The sequence below is a fragment of the Vombatus ursinus genome, unplaced genomic scaffold (assembly GCF_900497805.2).
Source record: "Vombatus ursinus unplaced genomic scaffold, bare-nosed wombat genome assembly UNPS02005659.1, whole genome shotgun sequence".
Lineage (NCBI taxonomy): Eukaryota > Metazoa > Chordata > Mammalia > Diprotodontia > Vombatidae > Vombatus > Vombatus ursinus.
In genome coordinates, this window is record NW_020945437.1 from 24,691,388 (window position 1) to 24,711,676 (window position 20,289).

Consider the following 20,289-nt stretch of genomic DNA (forward strand, 5'->3'; position numbering starts at 1 on the left):
TCAGAGAGTCTGGCAGCCAATTTTCATGCTCAGCCATGCATTTGCTGGTGGTTCAGCTAACACAGGGCTAGTTCTCGCTGAACCTCAACCTCCAGCAGCCTGTACCAGACCAGTGTGACCCACAGGAGGCCTCTGTTCTCTAGGACATGTAATTCAGTTCAGCAAACATTTATTAAATGCTTAGCCACAAGGTTCTAGGAGTATAGAAACAAAAGCAATATAGCCCCTACCCTCAAAGAGCTTACATTCTATCAGGAGGATATAGTATGAATAAATAAACACAAAGTACATATAAAATAATTTCAGAAGGGAGCAAACACTAACAACTTGAAGGGGCTGGGTGTGGGGATCAGAAAAAGCCGTGGAAGAGATGGCATCTAAGCTGTGCTTTGAAAAAGTTGGGACTTCTAAATGCCAGACATGAGGAGTTTTCATATTCTAGCACTCATAAAGCTGTAGAGGTGAAAGATGGAATGTTGTGAATGGGGAATGGGCTAGTAGTCCAGTTTGATTGGAATGGAAAATGTGTGCAGGGTAGTAATGTGAAATAAGAATGGAAATGTATGGGGGACACAGATTATAGTCAGGGGTGGGGAACCTGGAGCCTTAAGGCCGCAAGTTCCCCATACCTGAGAGAGGGCTTTCAATGACAATCTCAAATCTAAGAAATTTTTGAATAGAGGAGTGATTTGGTTAGGTTTTTGTTTTAAGAATATTAATTTTGTATATAGAATATCATGTCATCTCTGTCCTGAATCAGTACTATAGGAGGCATCCTTGTTTTATAGATTAAGAAACTGAATATCAGAGAAATCAAGAGACTTGCCCATACAACTTGTAAGAAGTAGAATTCAAACCCAATTCTTTCCTGAGTCGAATTTAGCACTCATTTAGCTGCCCCATATTTCTTGCTTAATGACCAAGAGAAGGAGTTGAGGCGTGGTCATGGAGGGCCTCACATGCCGTGTTGAGGAGACTGAATTTTCTTCCCCATGTTGTGGGGAATAATAGCACGTTTCTGAGTGAGGGAGTGACGTATTTAGAGACTGCTATCAAAAGGTGAATCTGACTCTGTGTACAGAGACGATGGAGTGGAAGACATCGAAGCTGGGGAATCCAGTGAAGAGGCTGCCTTCATTCATCCATTATATATTTATTACGGTCCTACATTGTATAAAATCCTACGTTGGGTGCTGGAGGATATATAAAGTTTAGATAAGACAGGGCCCTTCCCCTAGCTCACAGTCCAGCTGGCTTTAAGAAGATACCAACACAGATAACTGTAATTTTCTATTCTCTGTTTGTGATCCTGTCATTGTGAGTGCTCCCTCTCCATTCACAGCTCTAACCCACACCATTCTTAACCCTGTTCAAATCCTGTCCTTTCATTAATCCTCTATAGAGGACCTACCTTGTGAATGGAGTCCTGGGTTAAAAAAAAATAGGAGCTATCTGTGTAGTGCTTAGGCTGTGTATCTCTTGACTCTTACTCTATTTGATTAGCCAGCTTCCTTTTCCAGTGTCTTATATAATATTACACAATACATACATTAGAGAGGTGCAGATAAAATGCTGTTTGAGGTCAGAGGCAGAAGGTCACACTGAGTTGAGAACTTTGCCCAGTGAGCAAGAGCTCCCTGGGGCTCCCCTCCCTTCTTCATTGTGTCAGTGAAAAAGTGGATTAACATTCCCAAGTACTTTCTTATTTGGTTTCTGAGTTGAAGATTTTTTTTGGGGGGCCAGGCAAGGGGTTAAGTGACTTGCCCAGGGTCACACAACTAGTGACTATCATGTGTTGGAGGCCAGATTTGAACTCAGGTCCTCCTGACTCCAGGGCTGGTGCTCTATTTACTGTGCCACCTAGCTGCCCAACTGAGTTGAAGCTTTCGAGGGTGCAAGTGGCAACCTGTGTTCTTCAGTTTGTACTTGGTGAGATTTCCTACATAACAGCTGAAAGCATAGACTTCAGCCACAGGAGAGGGAGAGGTGTAGAGGAGAGGAAGGTCATTCTAGCATCCATTCCCATCCTCCTGCTTTGATTTCCAGCTCTCTGTGCCATTGAACTTCCTATTGTACGGGCAGTTCTTGAGGAATCCTGAGCCTTCTCCTTAAATTGCCCTCTGGCCTTTCTATTCCAATGCATCTAGATAGCCTTCTCAATGGTTGTGCCTGCCAGGCATGGATTTTACTTGCTGCCTGCCCTGCCCGTCCCCCTCCTCCTTTCTCCCTCTGCTTTTTTTTTCCTCTTCAGTTTCATCACAGTAAAGTCCTTCTTGGATTAGTGCCCAAGCTCGTGGCCCAAAGTATCCTCCAGCGTACCCATCAAACAGGAAAGCTCTGCCAGATTTGGCCAACTCCTCCTTCCCAGGGACAAAGGAGGTGCCTGAAAGCTGTCTCTGATTGTAAGAAAAGGAGTTCTAGCTCCGAGGTTCCCTTTTCACTGCCTCCCCCCTCCTCCAATATTCTGTACAGATCAAGGGCTCAAAGAACAATATATTTATTGCTGCAGTAGTTAAGAAGCCCCAGTATGAGCTCTAGCTTAATCCCATGACTAGATTTCTCCTCTCTGGGCCTTAGTGTTCTACTCAGCCAACAAGCATCTGTTAAGACCTTACTATGTACCAAGTGCTGAGGATGCAGGTACAGATGTCTCTGCCATCAAGGTGCTTGCATTCTAATGGAAAAGACAACAGGTATACATGTATATTCCAAATGAATACAAAATGGTTATGAAGGGGAAGGCACTAGTAAGGGGGTGAGGATCAGGAAGGGCTTCTTTTTGCCTGTTGAGGAAATTTCAGACTCCTCTGTCAGGCATTCAAAGCCTTCCACTACCTGGCACTTGAGCCGGGTCTTGAAGGAAGGTAGATATTCTGAGGCATATATTCTGATATTCTGATGAGGAGGAGGGAGTGCATTCCAGGACTGGAAGGTAGTCAGTACAAAGACACCGAGATAGGAGATGGAATTGTGTGTGTGGAAGAGCCAGTATGTTTGCCTTGCAGAGTGTAAAGGGGAGCAATGAATGAATAAGAATGGAAAGGTAGGACAGGTGCAGTTTGTGAAAAGGTTTACATTCTAAACGGGACTTTTTTTATTTGATCCATGAGGAGTTTGTTGGGAGTGGGAGGGAAAGATACACAATTGGATCTGAGCTTTTTTCTTTTCTTTTTTTTAGGCAATTGGGGTTAAGTGACTTGCCCAGGGTCACACAGCTAGTAAGTGGCAAATGTTTGGTCTGAGGCCGAATTTGAACTTGGGTCCTTCTGACTTCAGGGCTGATGCTCTAATCCACTGCACCAACTAGCTGCCCCTTAGATCTGAGCTTTAATAAAATAATTTTGGTGTCTTATCAGGAGAGGCTTGAAAAATAGGAGGCTTTTTGCAATAGTGCTGCAAAAGGTGAAGAGGGCCTGAATTAGGGTGGGAGTAATGTTGTTGATACATAAACACTTGCTGGAGATATTGTGGAGATAGAAACCTCAAGATGTGGAGTTTTATAAAATTTGTAGTTCATATTGATGGTCTCTATTGATGGCCCTTTCCAGTCCTGATATTCTGGTTTCTTCTTCCCTCTGAATTTCTCCTTGCCACCCCCCTCCACAGTATGATATCACAATCCTTATAATGAATTAAACATAATCAAGCATAACAAAGCTGCAATTTGCCATTTCCTTGTATTAATGTTTCATTCTATACTGGGAGCCCATCTTCCCTCTTTCTGGAGCTGTGGGTGTAGCTGATTCCTCAGTAGTCCTCTGGAGTCATGGACGATTGTTGCATTGATCAGAGCTCTTAAGTCTTTCAAAATTATTCTTTTTTTATTGATTTATTTTGATCTATCAATAATCACTTCCATATGGTTTAAAATGTTTCTCCCCCTTCCTCCTCACCGCCCTCTCCAAGATGGCGCACAGTCTGATATAGGTTATACATTTATATTCATATTAAACATATTTTCACATTAGTGATGTTGTGAGTAAAAATTAAAACCAATAGGAGGAACCATCAGAAAGAGGAAACAAAACTCAACAGAAGAGGAAAAAAAATAGCAATTCAACCTCTATAGTTCTTTCTTTGGATGTGGATAACATTTTCCATCGCAAGGCCTCTGGAGATGTCTTAGATCCTTGTATTGCCAGGAAGGGTTAAGTTTATCAGTATTAGTCATCATACAATGTGGCTGTTACTGTGTACAACGTTCTCTTGGTTCTGCTCACTTCACTCAGCATCAGACCATACAAGTCTTTCCAAGTTTTTCTGAAGTCAGCCTGTTCATCATTTCTTATAGCACAATAGTATTCCATCACATTCATATACCACAACTTGCTCATCCATTCCCCAATTGGTGGGCATCCTCTCAATTTCTAATTCTTTGCCACCACAAATAGAGCTGCTATGAATATTTTTGTACGTGTGGGTCTTTTTCCCATTTGTGTGATCTCTTTAGGATATAGCCCTAGAAGTGCTATTGCTGGGTTAAAGGGTGTGCACGTTTTTATAGCCCTTTGGGCATAGTTCCAAATTGCTCTCTAAAATGGTTGGAGCATTTCACAGCTCCACCAGCAACGCATTAGTGCCTAATTGTTCTTTAATGCACTACTCATATTACCTCCTTCAGGATGCCATCCTTGATTCATGCTCTTACTACTGTTTTCTAGGCTGTTAGGTGATACAATGGATAGAGAGCTGGGGCTGAAGTCAGTAAGACCTGAGTTCAAATGTGGCCTCAGACACTTACTAGCTGTGTGATCCTGGACAATCACTTCACCGCTATCAGCCTTAGTTTCTTGATCTGTAAAATGGGGATAATAATAGCACCTATCTCCCAGGGTTGTTGTGAGGGACAAATGAGATAATATTTATAAAATGCTTAGCACAATGGTTGGCACATAGTGGGCACTTCATAAATGCTGTCCCCTCCCTTCCTTATTCCAGTCCTTCACCCCCCCCATTGTAGTTTGTTTTGTAATTCTCTGTCCTTAGGTGTAGTGTGTATTATACCTATTTGTTGGTGTTATATCCCTCCTTAGACTTTCGATCCTGAGGACAGGAATAGTAGGTTATCTAAATTTTGTATATGTGTTAGTTCCTCGAACAGTGCTTTGTATATAAGAAGTACTTAATAAATACTTGTATTATTATAAGATCTGTTCCAAATCTGACAGTTCTATGTTTTAAAGCCCTGACATTTATGTTCCAAGGTCCCTTTCAATTTAACATTCTATGGTCTAAATTTCCTTCTAGGCCTGACTTCTTATGTTCTGTATTTCATGCACCCTACCAGCGCTGACATTTTGAGACTTTAAGAGGGAAATGAAATCTTAAAAAAAAATGAATACTGGAAATGTGACTTTCTTCATTGTTAACAATCTCTGTCTCCATCTCTTCCAGTTACCAGCTTGCTTTGAGTTTTGACTGCCTGCCCTTTCCTCTTGTGAAATCGAGGCCAGAGGGCATAGTAGCCTTGGCTTTAGCTTTAGCTTTTCTATGGGCCTGCAGGGCTCAGCTCAGATGCCCCAGGACTCACCTGTTAACCTTTTCCCACTATTTCCTTGTAGAATGCCTATTTTGGGTTTGTCACCAGCTGTTTTTGTTTCTAGACATAGCCATCATCTTTCTTCAGATTTTAAGATCTACTTCTGGTTTTATCTTCATAAAATGTTAAAGCTAGGAGGGAGTTTAGCGATAGGTAGGCTAGGGAATGGAGGCCCAGGCCTGCAGTCAGGAAGACTCCTCTTCCTGGCTTCAAATCCAGCCTCATACTCTTACTAGCTGTGTGACTCTGGGCAAATCACTTAACTCTGTATCTTTGTCAAGAAAACCCCAAAAGGGGCCACAAAGAGTCAGATGTTACTGAAACGACTGAACAACCACAACAAAATGGTGTATTGGGAAGAACGTTTAATTTGGAGTCAGGGGACCTGGGTTTAGTTCTCATATCTGACAATTACTAGCTATAAGACCTTGAGAAAGTCACTTTCCTTTTCTGGGCCTCATTTTATCCTCTGTAAAATGGGAGGCTGAATCTAGATGATCTCTGAGGTTCCCTTATACCTCTAAATCCTGGGATGAAGGCCATTAGTTGTCAAACTTTTTGGACTTAGGATCCCTTTACACTCTTTTTTTTGGGGGGGGGGTAGTTGGGGTTAAGTGACTTGCCCAGGGTCACACAGCTGGTAAGTGTCAAGTGTTTGGTCTGAGGCCAGATTTGAACTCAGGTCCTCCTGACTTCAGGGCCAGTGCTCTATCCACTTCGCCACCTAGCTGCCCCCTCCTTTTACACTCTTAAAAATGATTGAGGACCCCAGAGAGTTTTTGTTTATGGGGGTTACAGCTATTTATATTTGGTGTATTAAAAATGAAAAGTGATAAATTTTAAAAATATTTAGTTATTCATTTCAAAATAATAATATTACAATTACCCATTACAATGTTAACATAACTTTTTTTGTGTGTGAAAAATAACTGTTTTCCAAAACAAAAAATATTTGGTAAGAAATGTCATTATTTTACATTTCTTTGCAAATCTCTTTAATGTCTGACTTAATTGAAGACAGCAGGATTCTCATTATCTACATCTGCATTTGTTCTGTTGTGCTGTGGTATTTTGGTTGAAGTATATGAAGAAAATCCAGCCTTTTTACACATATGTTGTTGGAAAAGAGAAGAGTGTCTTAATACATAACATCTTAGTATCATTATGGAAATAGTTTTGACCTTTCAGATTCCCTGAAAATGTCTCAGGGATCTCCACGGTTCCACAGGCCATTCTTTGGGAACCACTGATCTAGGTCCATTGGTTAATTGAGGAGAATTTTTGTCCAGAGAAGGGAAGGAAAGCCTTCAAGGTCTCATGAACAATGAAGAGTGGAGCTTCAGATCTTCTGATGGGAAATGCCCTGCTCTTTCTGTTGTACTACCATTCTAGCAAGGTGGGGAAAATTATTTCCCTATTTTTTCCAAATGGCTTAGAGGTGATAATAGTATTTAATAATAATCACTTGTATTTGCATAGTGGTTAAAGCTTTTGTCAAGCACTTGAAAGTATCTCTTTTGAGTCTCACAACAGTGTGAGATAGGTATTCTTTTCCCCCCTGAGAAATTAATGAACACCTAGTAAGTGTCTGAAGTAGAATTTGAACCCAGGACATTGTGACTCCAATCCTTTCTGATGCAAAGTCTAGTGTTCTAGCGCTATATCAGGTGAGAATAGTAATAGTACATATTTATAAGAAAGCATCATAGAATAGTAGAAATAGAACAAGATTTGGGATCAGAAGACCTGATCTGGAATTCAGATAATCTCTATTTCTCTTTTTCACCTTTAGTTTTCCCCTTGGTAAAATGAGAGAAGTGGTAATAGATCTTTTTAAGGCATCTTCCACCTCCAGAATCCATAATCATCCTCTTTCAAAATATGTGTGTGCGTTCCTGGACACTGAGTTTTTAGCCAAATGGCTTTTCTAACAAACACCAGTTTTTTCATGTACTGTATATAGATTGAAAATGAGATTCATGAAGACAATTAAAGGAGTACTTGTCTAATTGTTACCAAACTAATTCACACATTGCCTGTGTTTCCTCTAAGGAATCAAAGAAGCAGCTTTGGATGTACTTAATTATTTGGCATTAAATGGTCAACACAGAGAATTAATCCCCCTTTGAAGGGCCTTTGGCTGTGAACCAGAGGATCTGATTAGCTCAACAGGTGGGAATCTAAGGACCTTTGTTAATGGTCTACAGGTGAGGCTTAGATGCTCAAACTTTTACTCCCCCTAGTGGGAACAACTGAATGTTCCTGTTCATAGAGGTAGATGCTTAGGATAATTGCATGCAGGAAGGGCCCTTGGAACATAGGTTAGAGCTGGTAGGGCCTGGAGAGCATAGAGTATCCTAGCTAGAAAGGATCTGAGGACATAGAATGTCAGCATTAGATTGGACCTTAGATATTATCTATTCCAATTTCTTCATTACATGGAGGAGGAAATGAAGGCCCAAAGAGGGGGAAGCAACTTGCCAAGTGCCACAGAATTTACCCTTGTCTCCTGACTCCTGGTCCGTTGTACTTTGTGTTAGACCATATTGCTTTGTACTATGATTTGTGTTTTGTTTTTCTTAAAAGAAGCAGCATCCCAGGTTTTCCTATCTCTAGCAGCTCTCTACAGATTGACCCAGCAACCTACCCTTGGAACAAACATGTCTTCAGTGCCTACTGTTGTGTGTCCTCCAGTCTGTGCTAGGATGGGAAATTTGCTTGTACAATTGGGACTCTGTAGATATACAGACCATCCTATCTTCATAGCGTAGCAGTTCCCAAGGGAAAAGATTGGCTTTTGCCCTGTCTTGCCTCCCCTTTCCAGGAGGGGTTTTGTCCTTTTTCCTCCTTTACTACACTTTTCCCCCTCCCATGCAATGCCCCTTTAGGTGGAGTTGTATGTTTCTTCCTGTTTCCTTTGTCTTTCTGTCATAAATATGCAAACTTCTGTACAGATTGTGAACTCTTTGGGTTCCACATTCATGTTCGTTTCTCTTGTAACATACCTAATTTTCACTGTTTCTTGAAGTTATGATTGCGTGTTGACAAGTGGAAGATGATATGGAGTAGAAAGAGTCAGGAAGCTTGGGTTCACACTTTTAGTTTAACTTTTAGTAGCAATACAACCATGGTTAAGTTACATAGATTCATTGAGTTCCAGTTTCCAGTCTCCAAAAAAGGAAATAATAATATCTGAATGGCCAACTTCCTAATGTTGTGAGAAAAATGTTTTGTAAACCTTAAAGAACTATAGAATTTGGAGTTATATTAAGCCATAGTCCCTGTTTTTGGGAGATCAGTGTAGTAAGAGGGCTAAAATGTGAATACCAAGAACTAAGAAAAAATGGAATATAGTAGGAGTGTAGGATAGGCACATGTAAAGTCCTGTTGGCAGTGTTGGGAATGAGAGGTAGAGAGATTACATCTGGCTGGGAAGATCAAGGATGGCTCTCTTGAAGAAATAGCACCTTAATTGATCTTTGAATGATGGGTAAGATGTTGATAGCCAAAGATGGGAGCTTTATGTAGCATCACTCCTAAACCTGTGCTCCACTTTTTAGCCAGATTTACTTACCTGCTAATCCCTGCATAAGATATTCAATCTCTTCTTTATGTGTCTTTGTATGGGCTGTTTCTCATGCTTGGGATCTATTCCCTCTTGGCCTTTGCCTTGTAGGATCCTTAGCTTTCTTTAAAATTCATTTTAAAGATCACTTCCCAGAAGAAGCTTCCCTTTTCCTTCCAGGTATTAATATCCTCTCATGGAAATTATATTATCTTTAATTTGTATATATTTTGTATTTAATTTCTGGGTATATAGTGTTTCTTCCCAAAATTATGTAAGCTCCTTGGAAGGACAGGGATTGTGTAATTTTTGTCTGTGTATACCCAGTGCCTAGCAAAGTACTTGTTCTATCTCCTTTGTGGGCTTATCATCCATGCCATGGGTTTTTTTAAAATTTTTTAAGCTTTTATTTAGTATTTTATTTTTCCCCAGTAACATGTAAAAACAATTTTTTAACATTTGTTTTTAAAACTTTGAGTTCCAAATTCTCTCTCTTCCTCCCTCACAACCCCCCTCCCATTGAGAAAGCATGCAATTCGATATAGGTTATACATGTGTAGTCATGCAAAACATATTTAAAATAGTCATGCTGTGAAAGAAAACATACACAAGGAAAAAAAACTCAAGAAGAATAAAGAAAGTAAAAAAAAGTATGCTTCAATCTGTATTCAGACACCATCAGTTCTTTCTCTGGAGATGGATGGTATTTTTCATTGTAAGTCCTTCAGAGTTGTCTTGGATCTCTATATTGCTGAGAATAGCTAAGTCATTCACAGCTGATCATCTTACAATATGGCTGTGACTTTGTACACAGTACATTTAATTTTGCATTAGCCCATTGTGCCATGTTTCTTAACCTTGGATGTTTTCTAAGGCTCCTACCTGCAATCCCATAATCTGTCTTGATAACCTCATCACCTTCTGTTGATTCAGTTATCTCTGTACAGATAATTCCTATATATCCAGCCCCAATCTCTCCCTTGAGTTTCGATCCTACATCACTAGTTACATATTGGACATTTTCAATTGGATGTCCAGGAGACATCTCAAACTCTGCATAGCCAAAATGGAACTCATTACTTTTTCTCCCTCATCTCTTCCAAAATTCCTTATTTCTGTCAAAGGTACCACTGTCCTTCCAGTCTCCTAGGTCATAATCTCGCCATTATCATTGACTCCTCACTCTCTCTCACCCCATACATCAGTCAGATGCCAAATCTTGCTCTTTCTCCCTCTACATTTCTTGCATCCAACTCCTTTCTACTCACACAGCTTCCATCTTATTCAGACCCTCCTTAATTCTTGTCTACATTATTGCAACAGCTTCCTCACTTGTCTCCTTTTCTCAAGTCTCTCCCTACTCCAGTCCATTTTTGATTCCAGGGGTGGGAAACCTATGGCCTCGAGGCTACATGTGGCCTTCTAGGTCCTCAAGTGTAGCCCTTTGACTGAATCCAAACTTCACAGAACAAATCCCCTTAATAAAAGGATTTGTTCTGTAAAACTTGGACTCAGTCACAGAGCTGAACTTGAGGACTTAGAAGGCCACTTGAGGTCATAGGTTCCCCACCCCTGCTCCACACAGTTGCCAGGTGCTATTTCTTGATCATACCACTCCCCTACTAAATCAACTCTGACGTTTCCCTGTTCCCTCTGGGATCTAATATAAATTTCTCTGTTTAATTTTTTATAACCTGGCTCAGTCCTAACTTTGCATTGCAACCCCTCCTGCACATGCACATTGCAATTCAACAAAACTGGCTTACTGTCTGTTCCTAACCTATGACACTCTTCCCATTTCTGTATATTTGCACTGACCAGCCTCTATGCCTAGAATGCATTCCTTCTTCATTTTGACCTCCCAGAATCCTTCTCTTTTTTATATAAGAAATTTTTGCTAGTGTCTGCCCTACTTTGTATTCAACTACTTTGTATTTATTTGTATTTATTTTCTGTCTCATATATAATAAATGCTTAATAAACATATAATACATATGTAGAAATATTTAATAAATACTTGTTGACTGAATGGCACACTGTAGGTATTTAATAAAAGTTCATTGAATGAATGAAGTATTGGGGAGGGGATGGCCATCCATTCTAGGCAGAGAGATTAGTGTGAGCAAAGAGTTGAGAAAAACCAGGCTATTTAGCTGATATAGAAAATGATGTGGAAGAGATGAGGCTGGAAGAGGGAGACTGGACCAGACCATGAAAGGCCTCAAATACTCCTGGTATGAGTAGTCTGTCTTTTTCTGTGTGGGCCATGGGGAGCCATGACATATTCTTGAGAAGAGGAGGGACATTGTCCTAACTGAGCTTTAGGAAGATGATTCCAGTCCAATATCCAGGAAGAATGGATGAGGAAAGATGGGAAGTTGTTACAAATCTTTTTGTTGTAATTGTTAGGGCAAGAGGAACTCTAAATCTTATAATTCTACTTAACAGATCTATCTCACAGGGCTGTTATGAGGAGAATACTTTGTAAACTTTAAATACTCTAGAAATATAGGATACCACAAAAGGCTTAGTGAATTTTTAAGCTATCATTTAAGACTTTTGGGACAGCCTTTATTATTTGCCGAGTTAGAAGACATGGCTTTGAATCTGGGGTTCTGACCAAGTTGTATGACTTTGGACAAATAACTTGTTTCTGAGCCTTACTTTTCTTCATCTTTAAGTAAAATATTTGTTTCTCACTACTACTCATGTTACAAACTTGTTGGGAAGAAAGCATTTGTAAGGTTTAAAAAAAAATTGAAACATAGGTTGTTGACATTGCTCTAATAAGAGAGTGAGCATGAAAGGGTTTTGTAAACTGTATAGCAATACTCATAAGATTGTGATTGTTTTTAGGACATTTGATCAAAATACCCAACCTGGTTTCTTTCTTTCCCCTCTAGGGTCTTCAGTCTTCCACAATGAACCCTGTTTACAGCCCCGTCCAACCTGGGGCTCCCTATGGCAACCCCAAGACCATGGCCTACACAGGTAAGTGTTCTTAGGAATGACTTTCACGGAGGGAAATGACTTCTGTAATAAGCTCAAGGACTCTCTCCATCTTTTCTCCCCTACCTCTAATCTTGCTTGTCCAATTACATTCCAGACATCTCACTCTGGATGTCAAGTAGACATCTTAAACTCAACATGTCCAAAACCAAACTCATTGTATTTCCTCCTATACTCTTCCCCCCTCCTAACCTTCCCTTGTTTTCCAAAGTGCAGCCACGATGTCTTTCTTTCACTCTCCCTTTCTGTCTCTTGAGGTTACTAAAGTCATAGCTCCTAGCCCTTACCCTCTTGGATGGACCCTTTATGGAGCTGAACCTAGCAGGGCATGGAGGAACTGTGAAGATAGATTTTTGTTCTGAGCTTTATGGAAAACACTATGTTGTTCATTTAGCAAAATGATACTGTTATTATTTGGCCTGAAGTGTATCTTACCTATTCTCTGGCTCCCTTTTTATTAGTAATTTAGTATTAGGATCTGTTGAGAGCCATCTGGGAACTTTGGAATGACTCCTAATGTCCATACAGGGGCTAAGTCCCCTTTTTCAACTGTACAGCAGGAGGATCAGTCTTCCCATTTAGGAATAGTGATGCTTCAGACTTATTAAAGTAATCATAACTGACATTCCTATAGTGCTTTAAAGTTTCCAAAATACTTTACATTTATTATCTCATTTGAACCTCAAGACAACTTTGGTACTCTAGGTATTATCTCTATTTTAAAGATAGGAAAGTAGGGCTCAATGAGATTAAGTGACTTGATCATGATCCCACAGCTAATAAAGCATCAAAGTCAGGATTTGAACCCAAGTCTTCCTGAGCCCTTCTTTGTTCACTGTGCCATGCTGCAAAAGACATCTTTTATTGCTGGTCACAAAGACCTTGGCCCCCTCTGCCTGGACTTGAATGCCCTAGGGCCTCTGTGGGAGGGCAGCTGCATTTCTAGATATTTCAGTATATTTCTTTTGTAGCAACATCCCTGTGACATCTGGAGGTCAGGACTTTGTTTTTTGTGTTGTCCCTTTTTGAATTTTTTTGACATCTTGTGGAGTTCTTTCCCCTCCAAGAGCAGAGTTGTTAATGATTTCTTGGCTCAGTACCTTAATCAGGAGTTGCTCCCTACCCTACCTATTTATTTTCCTCTTTTCCTTATTGGACGATCTCTCACTTTGTGGATGCTGATCCACATCATCTTTCCTTGGAAGTCAGCTACTTTCTCTTCAGAGGGTGTAGCTTCCTTCTCAGGGAAGAGCCTCTTACCTATTGAGTCACACTTCTTCCTATTTCCTCTTCTTTGATATCCTTCCATTCTTCAAATCCTTCTTTTTTGTGTTTGCATTGAAGCCCTTCTGTTATGCTCCTTTTACCTTCTTTCCTAGACTGCTTTATATTTTGAGCATAGGTAATAATTATTTAGTCATGGCAGAAAGATAATTTTGAAAATTCTTCAAGTCACTATAAAATTTCCGTGCTTTCTGCAAACAAGTTCTTCAGTTCTTAATCGTTCTGCCTCTTCCCACTCCAGTCCTTCCTTCACCCAGTTACCAAAGTGATTTTCCTAAAATACAGGTCTGATCACGTCACACCCTAACCCCTAAGTAGATTCCAGTGGCTCCTCTTTACCTGTAGGATCAAGTATAAAATTTCCTTTGGCCTTTAAAGCTTTTCATAACCTGATGCCTTCTTACTTTTCTAATCTTCTTACTTTTCTCCCCTCCATGGGTACTACAATGTAGCTATATTAGCTTACTTGCTTTTGATTACATAGGATGCTTCATCACCCATCTCTCTGCCTTTGCATTGGCCAACCTCAATTCCTGGGATGTACTCCTTCCTCACCTTTGACTCTTAGCAAAGGTGTTTCCTTCAAAATTTTTTTTTTCCTTCAAATTCCTTCAAAATTCAGCTTAACTGGTACCCTCTACATGAAATCTCTCCTTATCTCCCGAACTTCTAGTGCCCCCTCCCCCAAATTACCTTGTATTCATTTTTTATATATTTATATGTTCACGATGTCTTCCTTAATATGACGTAAGCTCCTTGCAGGTAGAGATTATTTCTTTTCTTTTCTTTTTCTTTTTTTTGGTCTTTGTATCCTTAGTTCCAGATGAATAACAATTAATGCTTGTTGGTTGATTAAAAACATACAGAGCAGTTGATAGAATTGTAGGACTGAAAAGGCCCTCAGACACTGTGTAGTTCAACTTCCCTCCCAGTACAAGAAACCCTTTTGTAGCCTTCCCCACAGTGGGTCATTTAGCTTCTGCTTAGACATTTTAAGAAATAGGAAACTCACTACTTATTGAGATAGCAAATTTCATTGGTCAGCCACTCTTTGTTGGGAAAAATAGTTTTAACTGAGTGCTTGTGTGAGGTATCAGTAATAGTACTAGTAAGTCATTGGGATGTCCTGTCTTCTCCCAGAGGCTCCCCCCATGCTTTGCTGTGTGATCTTGAAGAATTCTTTTTCTCTGTTTTGGATGTAAATTTCCCCTTCTAGCTCTGATATTTTGTGTTTAATGTTTTAACATTGTGTGTTATATTTTCTAGGGACCCTTCTAGGTCTGACATTTTATGTTCCAAACAAAAAAGACAAATCTTTGGATTGGCAAGAAAAAACCTCTTTTCTGAACCTGTGATATCAATGATGATCTAGGGTGGCAGAGATTTTTTTCTTTTCTTCTTTTCTTAGGCCTTTTACCAAATCCAAATTACATTTTAGGGTGGTTTTATCGTGGCTTTCCTCAGTTGAGATTTATGGCAAACCAACTCAAATCCTTTATTTGCCTTGTCATAACCTAAGGTGGTAGATGGGGATGCACTTCAGTTCAGGAGAGGATTTATTAGGCATACTCTACATAGTGTTAGGGGTAGATACATTGATGATTTTTTTCTCCCTGCAATATTATACTGAGTTTTGCTCGGTAAGTTATTCTTGGCTGTAAGTCCATATCCTTTGCCTTCAGGAATATCCTGTTCCAAGCTCTCTACTCCTTTATGGTAGTGGCTGCTAAATCACATGTGATCATGATCATGGCTCCTCAGTACTTGAATTCTTTTATTCTGGCTGCTTGTGACGTTTTTCCCTTGACCTGGAAGCTCTGACTTGTGGCTATGACGTTCTTGAGAGTTTTCATTTGGGATTTCAGGAGGTGACCAGTGGATTCTTTCTTTTTCCATTTTGCCCTTCGGTTCTAAGAGATCTGAGCAGTTTTCTTCATTCAAAAGGCTGAAAAAAATAGAAGAAAATGTACAGTATCTTATAGGAAAAACAACTGACCTGAAAAACAGATCAAGGAGAAAAAATTTAGAAATCATTGGACTATTTGAAAGCCATGATCAAAAAAAGAGAGCCCAGATACCATATTTCAAGAAATCTTTTTTTTTTTTTTTTGGTGAGGCATTTGGGATTAAATGACTTGCTCAGAGTCACAGAGCTAGTGAGTGTTATGTGTCTGAGGTCAGATTTGAACTCAGGTCCTTCTGACTCCAGAGCTGGTTAGCTAGCCACTGCACCATCTAGCTGCCCTATATTTCAAGAAATCTTAAAAGAAAAATGGCCAGGGGATATTTTACGAGGTAGAAGTTGGAGTGGAAGGGACATTTTAGACAGAATGCTTAGCTTCAGCATGAGAAACAGCTAAAAGCTGGAATCTTTGGTTATCAATCCTCTTGGATGAATGAAATGACTTATGATCGGTCTCTTAAATTATAATGTATCAACCAAAATAACCATTGTTTCTATGCTAGCGTGAAAGCTCAGCAGCCATTGGAAGAAATGAACCATATGAAAACAGTTTTACTCTTCCCGGTGACTCTGAGTTTTAAGGTAGGCATCATTGAGATATTGAGTGTTAGCTCAAGAAAGGACCTTAGAATATAGAATGCCAGTTCTTGATAGGCCTAAAGGACATAGAATGTTAGCACTTTGCTGTTCTGTCTCCTCATTTTCAAAGGAGACTTGTTGAGAATTACTGTGATAGTTTAAAAGAACATCTGGTTTTCTAGGTCATGCATTGTCAGGCTTTCTTTGTCCCTCCTCTTGCCTGTACTTCCTGCCCTTTAAGGAATTTTCTATGCTTGGAACCTTTCACACTAGACTCTTCCATGCTCCAGTTAACTTTGCCAGTTGGCACCTCCCTTCTAGTAACATCAGAAATGGGAAATCAATCAGTTAGACACACTAGAGACACCGCCCCTTTGTGTAAAACACCTGCCTTCGTCAACATTAGGGAACAGCCCTGGAGGAACAACCCAGGTGTCCCTTCACCGAATTAGAATGAATAGTGAAAGCCTGGCATAACCTAGGTGCCAGGTCAGGAGGTTCACCTATTGGTACATCATCAATCCCTCCTTCACTTTTCTTGCTGGGGCCTTAAGATCATTTCACCTCAACTACCTTTTGCTGACTGAATGGCAAATGTATCCTTGACTCTTTGGTGACTGTAATTCCGACAGATCCTTGCCTCCCTCCTCAGGCCTCTGCAAGTTTGGCATTGTAATACTTTCCATTTTGTTACTTTTACCATCCTGAGGGACATGCCTATTACTTTTAGGATTTGCTAGACACTTTTTATCTTCTGTGGAGACCTCTGAGCCCCCCCAAAACAGCTGCAACAAGCAGGGACTATTACATAGCAGGTCCAGGATGTCCTTTTCTAGGAGAATAAGGCTCTGTATAAATTACTGCTAGTAGTACCTATCATTTTACAGACTTTTACAGACTTTTGTTTCAAGAGTGATTTCATATTTCTCATCTCATTTAATCTTTGCAGCAAAACTGAGACAGGTAGTCAAGTAGACAGGAATGCAAGTATTACTAACTGGCCAAATCTCTCCACTTCTCTGGGGCTCAATTTCCTCATCTGTAAAGCAGTATTAATACCATTCTCTTTGGCTTGTTATGTATAATTTAGAAACTGAGATACTTAACAAATGTCAGGGATTAACTCTTACCATCCTCACTTTATAGACTCACATTCTTAGAGCTACAAAGAGATGATGATCTAGTCCAAATCCTCATTTCGTCGATGAGAAAATTGATGCCCAGCACATGGCAACATAGTGGCAGAACTTAGTCTAGACTGTTTGTCTCTGGAGTCCCAGGCCAGTTCTCATCAGAGAAATAAAGTGACTGGGGCTTGAACCACCATCTTCCAACTTCAAGTCCTGGGCTGTTTCACTTACGTCATGCTCTGTCTCTTTCACTGGCTGCCCCCCCATTCCTGGAATTCCCTCCCTCCCCATCTTTGCCTCCTGGTTTCCTTCAAGTCTCTGCTAAAATCCCACCCTTTACAGGAAGCCTTTCTCGATCCCCCTTAGTGCTAGTGCCTTCCTTCTGTTGATTATTTTCTATTTATTGTGTGTTTAGCTTGTTTGTGCATTTGTTTTGTTGTCCTCCCCTTTAGATTATGAGCTTCTTGAGAACAGGGACTGTTTTTTGTCTTTCTACGTGTCACCAGAACTTAGCAGAGTGCCTGGCACATAGTAGGTGCTTAATAAATATTTATTGACTGACTGATGTCCAATATCCACATCTCCAGTCTATGTTGTAGAGGTTCTAGATTCTTAGAGATCATCTAGTCCAGCTCATACTTAGAATCTACTCTGCAGTGTCTTGATAAGTGGTCCAGCCTCCCTCTATCTGAAGACCTCAAGTATTTACTGCCTCCTATGGTAGCTCATTCATTTTTATATAAACTGACTTGTTATGAAGTTTTCCCTCACATTAAGCCTCATTCACCTCACAGTCACTTTCCACACTGCACCTGGTTCTGCCCTTTGGAACCAAACAGATTAGGGCTCATCCTTCTCCCACATTACAGCTCTTGAAATATTTGAAGACAGCTGTCTTATCTTATAAGCAGCTCTAGTCACTAGTATAGCTAAATAATTATTTAACATAAATTAGACAAAATAAGTAGCACATTCAAATTTTAAAAAAAGACAGCTATCAGGTCTCCACCATGTTTTCTCCTGCTAAACAGAGCTAAATCTTTCACACAGTGCTTGTGTCTCATGATCTTGAGATTCTTGATCATCCTGATGACATTCCTCTGCATCTTCTTTAGGGAGGAGAGAAGAAGAGAATCATGGTGTTATGGGCTCGTAAACTTGGAGAGCAGGAGATCTGAGTTTGGATGATGGCCCCAACACTTAAAATCTGTGACTGTGGGCAAGCCACTTTCCATTTCTAAGCCTCAATTTCCTCTTGTATAAAATGGGAGTCATAATCCTTGTAAGTTTTGGTAAATATAGAAATGGGAGCTGTTGTCCTAAATATATAAATTTAGACCTTTTTTTTGAGAAAACAGTGGACCTACTAGACAGATTTTAGCCCTGAGAAAAATAAAAAAAGCTTTGGAAAACTATGGTCATTTTCACAGTGCCTGAGTAAGCTCAGAAGAGGTCCCTGCTGACTGACCCCAGTGCCAAAAAGGGTGGGTGGCAGTGGTGGTAGAAATCTATGAAGACTGAAGTTAGACGTGAGATATGTAACAAAATGCAAAGGCCATGAGGAGCCTGGGAGAGGAAGGAGAAGAAGCATTAGATGGTCACTGCTAATTCCTCCCCTGGTCATCGAGGCTGTGTCAGAATGAGTAGCAATAATGCCTAAGACTTTCATAACAGCTGCCCACAGGGGTTCCAGAACCAAACATTATCCTAAAAGACCTTTAGCAAAATTGTTTAGGACCCTCTATTAATATGACCTATAGGTTGGCACTGCGGCTAGTTAGTAATAGGTTTTCCCCAGTTCATTACCTTGAAGAAGTTTAGATATTTTAAGTAACTGTGTGCATTTCGCCCTACTGCTGAGAGGAAAAGATGGGCCGTTACTTTAATGAGAAGTTAGCAGTTAGTAAAAGAGCTTTGCAAAGAGGCTCATTTTTTTTGATACTAACATGCTTTAGTACAGCTGCCTCAGAAGAGCTGAAAATGAGCATCACACAGAGGGCCTGGAGAGGCACATGGTGGGTGTAAGACAGCAACATGTCACTGGCAGGCAACTTCAAAGCACAGGAGTAAAGGATGTCATGGAGGGATGACAGGTGGACAGCCAGAGTGCTCCTCTGGTGCTTTTGCTGTGTCAGGAGACAGTAAGGAAGGCTTCCAGCACACTGGGTTCACCCTCTCTGGGAAATTTTTGGAAGGATAAGAACAAGAGTCACACACAGTAGGTGGGAATGGATGAGTTGTGATGGAGTGTGCCTCGTGGAAAGAAGCTCCAGAATCAATGAGATCACTCAATCACTTGAGTATTGAGAGGGAGCCTACACTGTCCCCCCGAGGGGCTTGTTAACATGATGCAAGAGAAAGTAGGAAGAAATACAGGAAAATTTCTCTCTCATTAGAAATGGTTCTGAAGGTGTCACTGTCCGGGCACAGGCAAAAGGACTGCTCTTTTTTTTTTGTGAGGCAGTTAGGGTTAAGTGACTTGCCTAGAGTCACACAGCTAGTAACTGTCAAGTGTCTGGTCTGAGACTGGATTTGAACTCAGGTCCTCCTGACTCCGGGGCTGGTGCTCTATCCACTGCACCACCTAATTGCCCCAGGATTACTCTTTATAGAGCAGGGGGGGTCCTAGCCCTAGGTTGGGAGGAGGAGTGAATTAAGGCCCCTGACATTCAGAGCTGACCCATAGGGTAGTGTCACTGGAGAATGTGTTTAAGCAGAAGTGGGATGACACCCTTGTCAGGGAGATAGTAACCTTACCAAGAATGCCCTGGAGAAAGAAAACAAAATGAAAACATGAAAACAGGTGTTAGACTTAAAGTCAGGACACTGGGGTAAAATTCTAGGCCACAACAGTAAAAGGATAGTGTATATGCCTTTAGAAGGGAAGAATTGTTCTCACTGAAAGGCAGAATCCAAGAGTTAGAAGGGACTGGCCTTGTGGTTCAACAAATGTGTAAATGAGAACACCTTTCACAACCTCCTGAGAAGTGGCCACTGAGCCTTGGTTTATGAGTCTTGAATGAGGTCTTCTGTGGCATCGTGAGGCCCTGCTTTCGCTGTCCTGGTCACCCACCAGCCTGCCAACCTTAAGGTGTCGAACTAGCCTTGTTTCTTTTTTGACAATGGGACTACCTTGGTAGACAGAGAAAATGTGATTAACATACTGTTAGTAAGCATCATAATAAGAACTCATTCATATTAGCATATTAAATATTTTGTA

At 40.5% G+C, this 20,289-nt stretch overlaps 1 protein-coding gene across 7 annotated transcripts in view; it reads left to right on the forward strand.

Moving 5' to 3' along the window:
• The window catches only part of FAM168A (family with sequence similarity 168 member A), a 185,583-nt gene that overhangs the window by 71,616 nt on the left and 93,678 nt on the right, over positions 1–20,289 (forward strand). For all 7 annotated transcript variants that reach the window (XM_027848109.1, XM_027848111.1, XM_027848113.1 and 4 more), the window contains one exon: positions 12,008–12,095. In XM_027848109.1, the coding sequence (XP_027703910.1) occupies positions 12,026–12,095 (70 nt within the window). In that variant the 5' untranslated portion in view covers positions 12,008–12,025. Of the gene's footprint in view, positions 1–12,007; positions 12,096–20,289 lie in introns of those variants that run through there.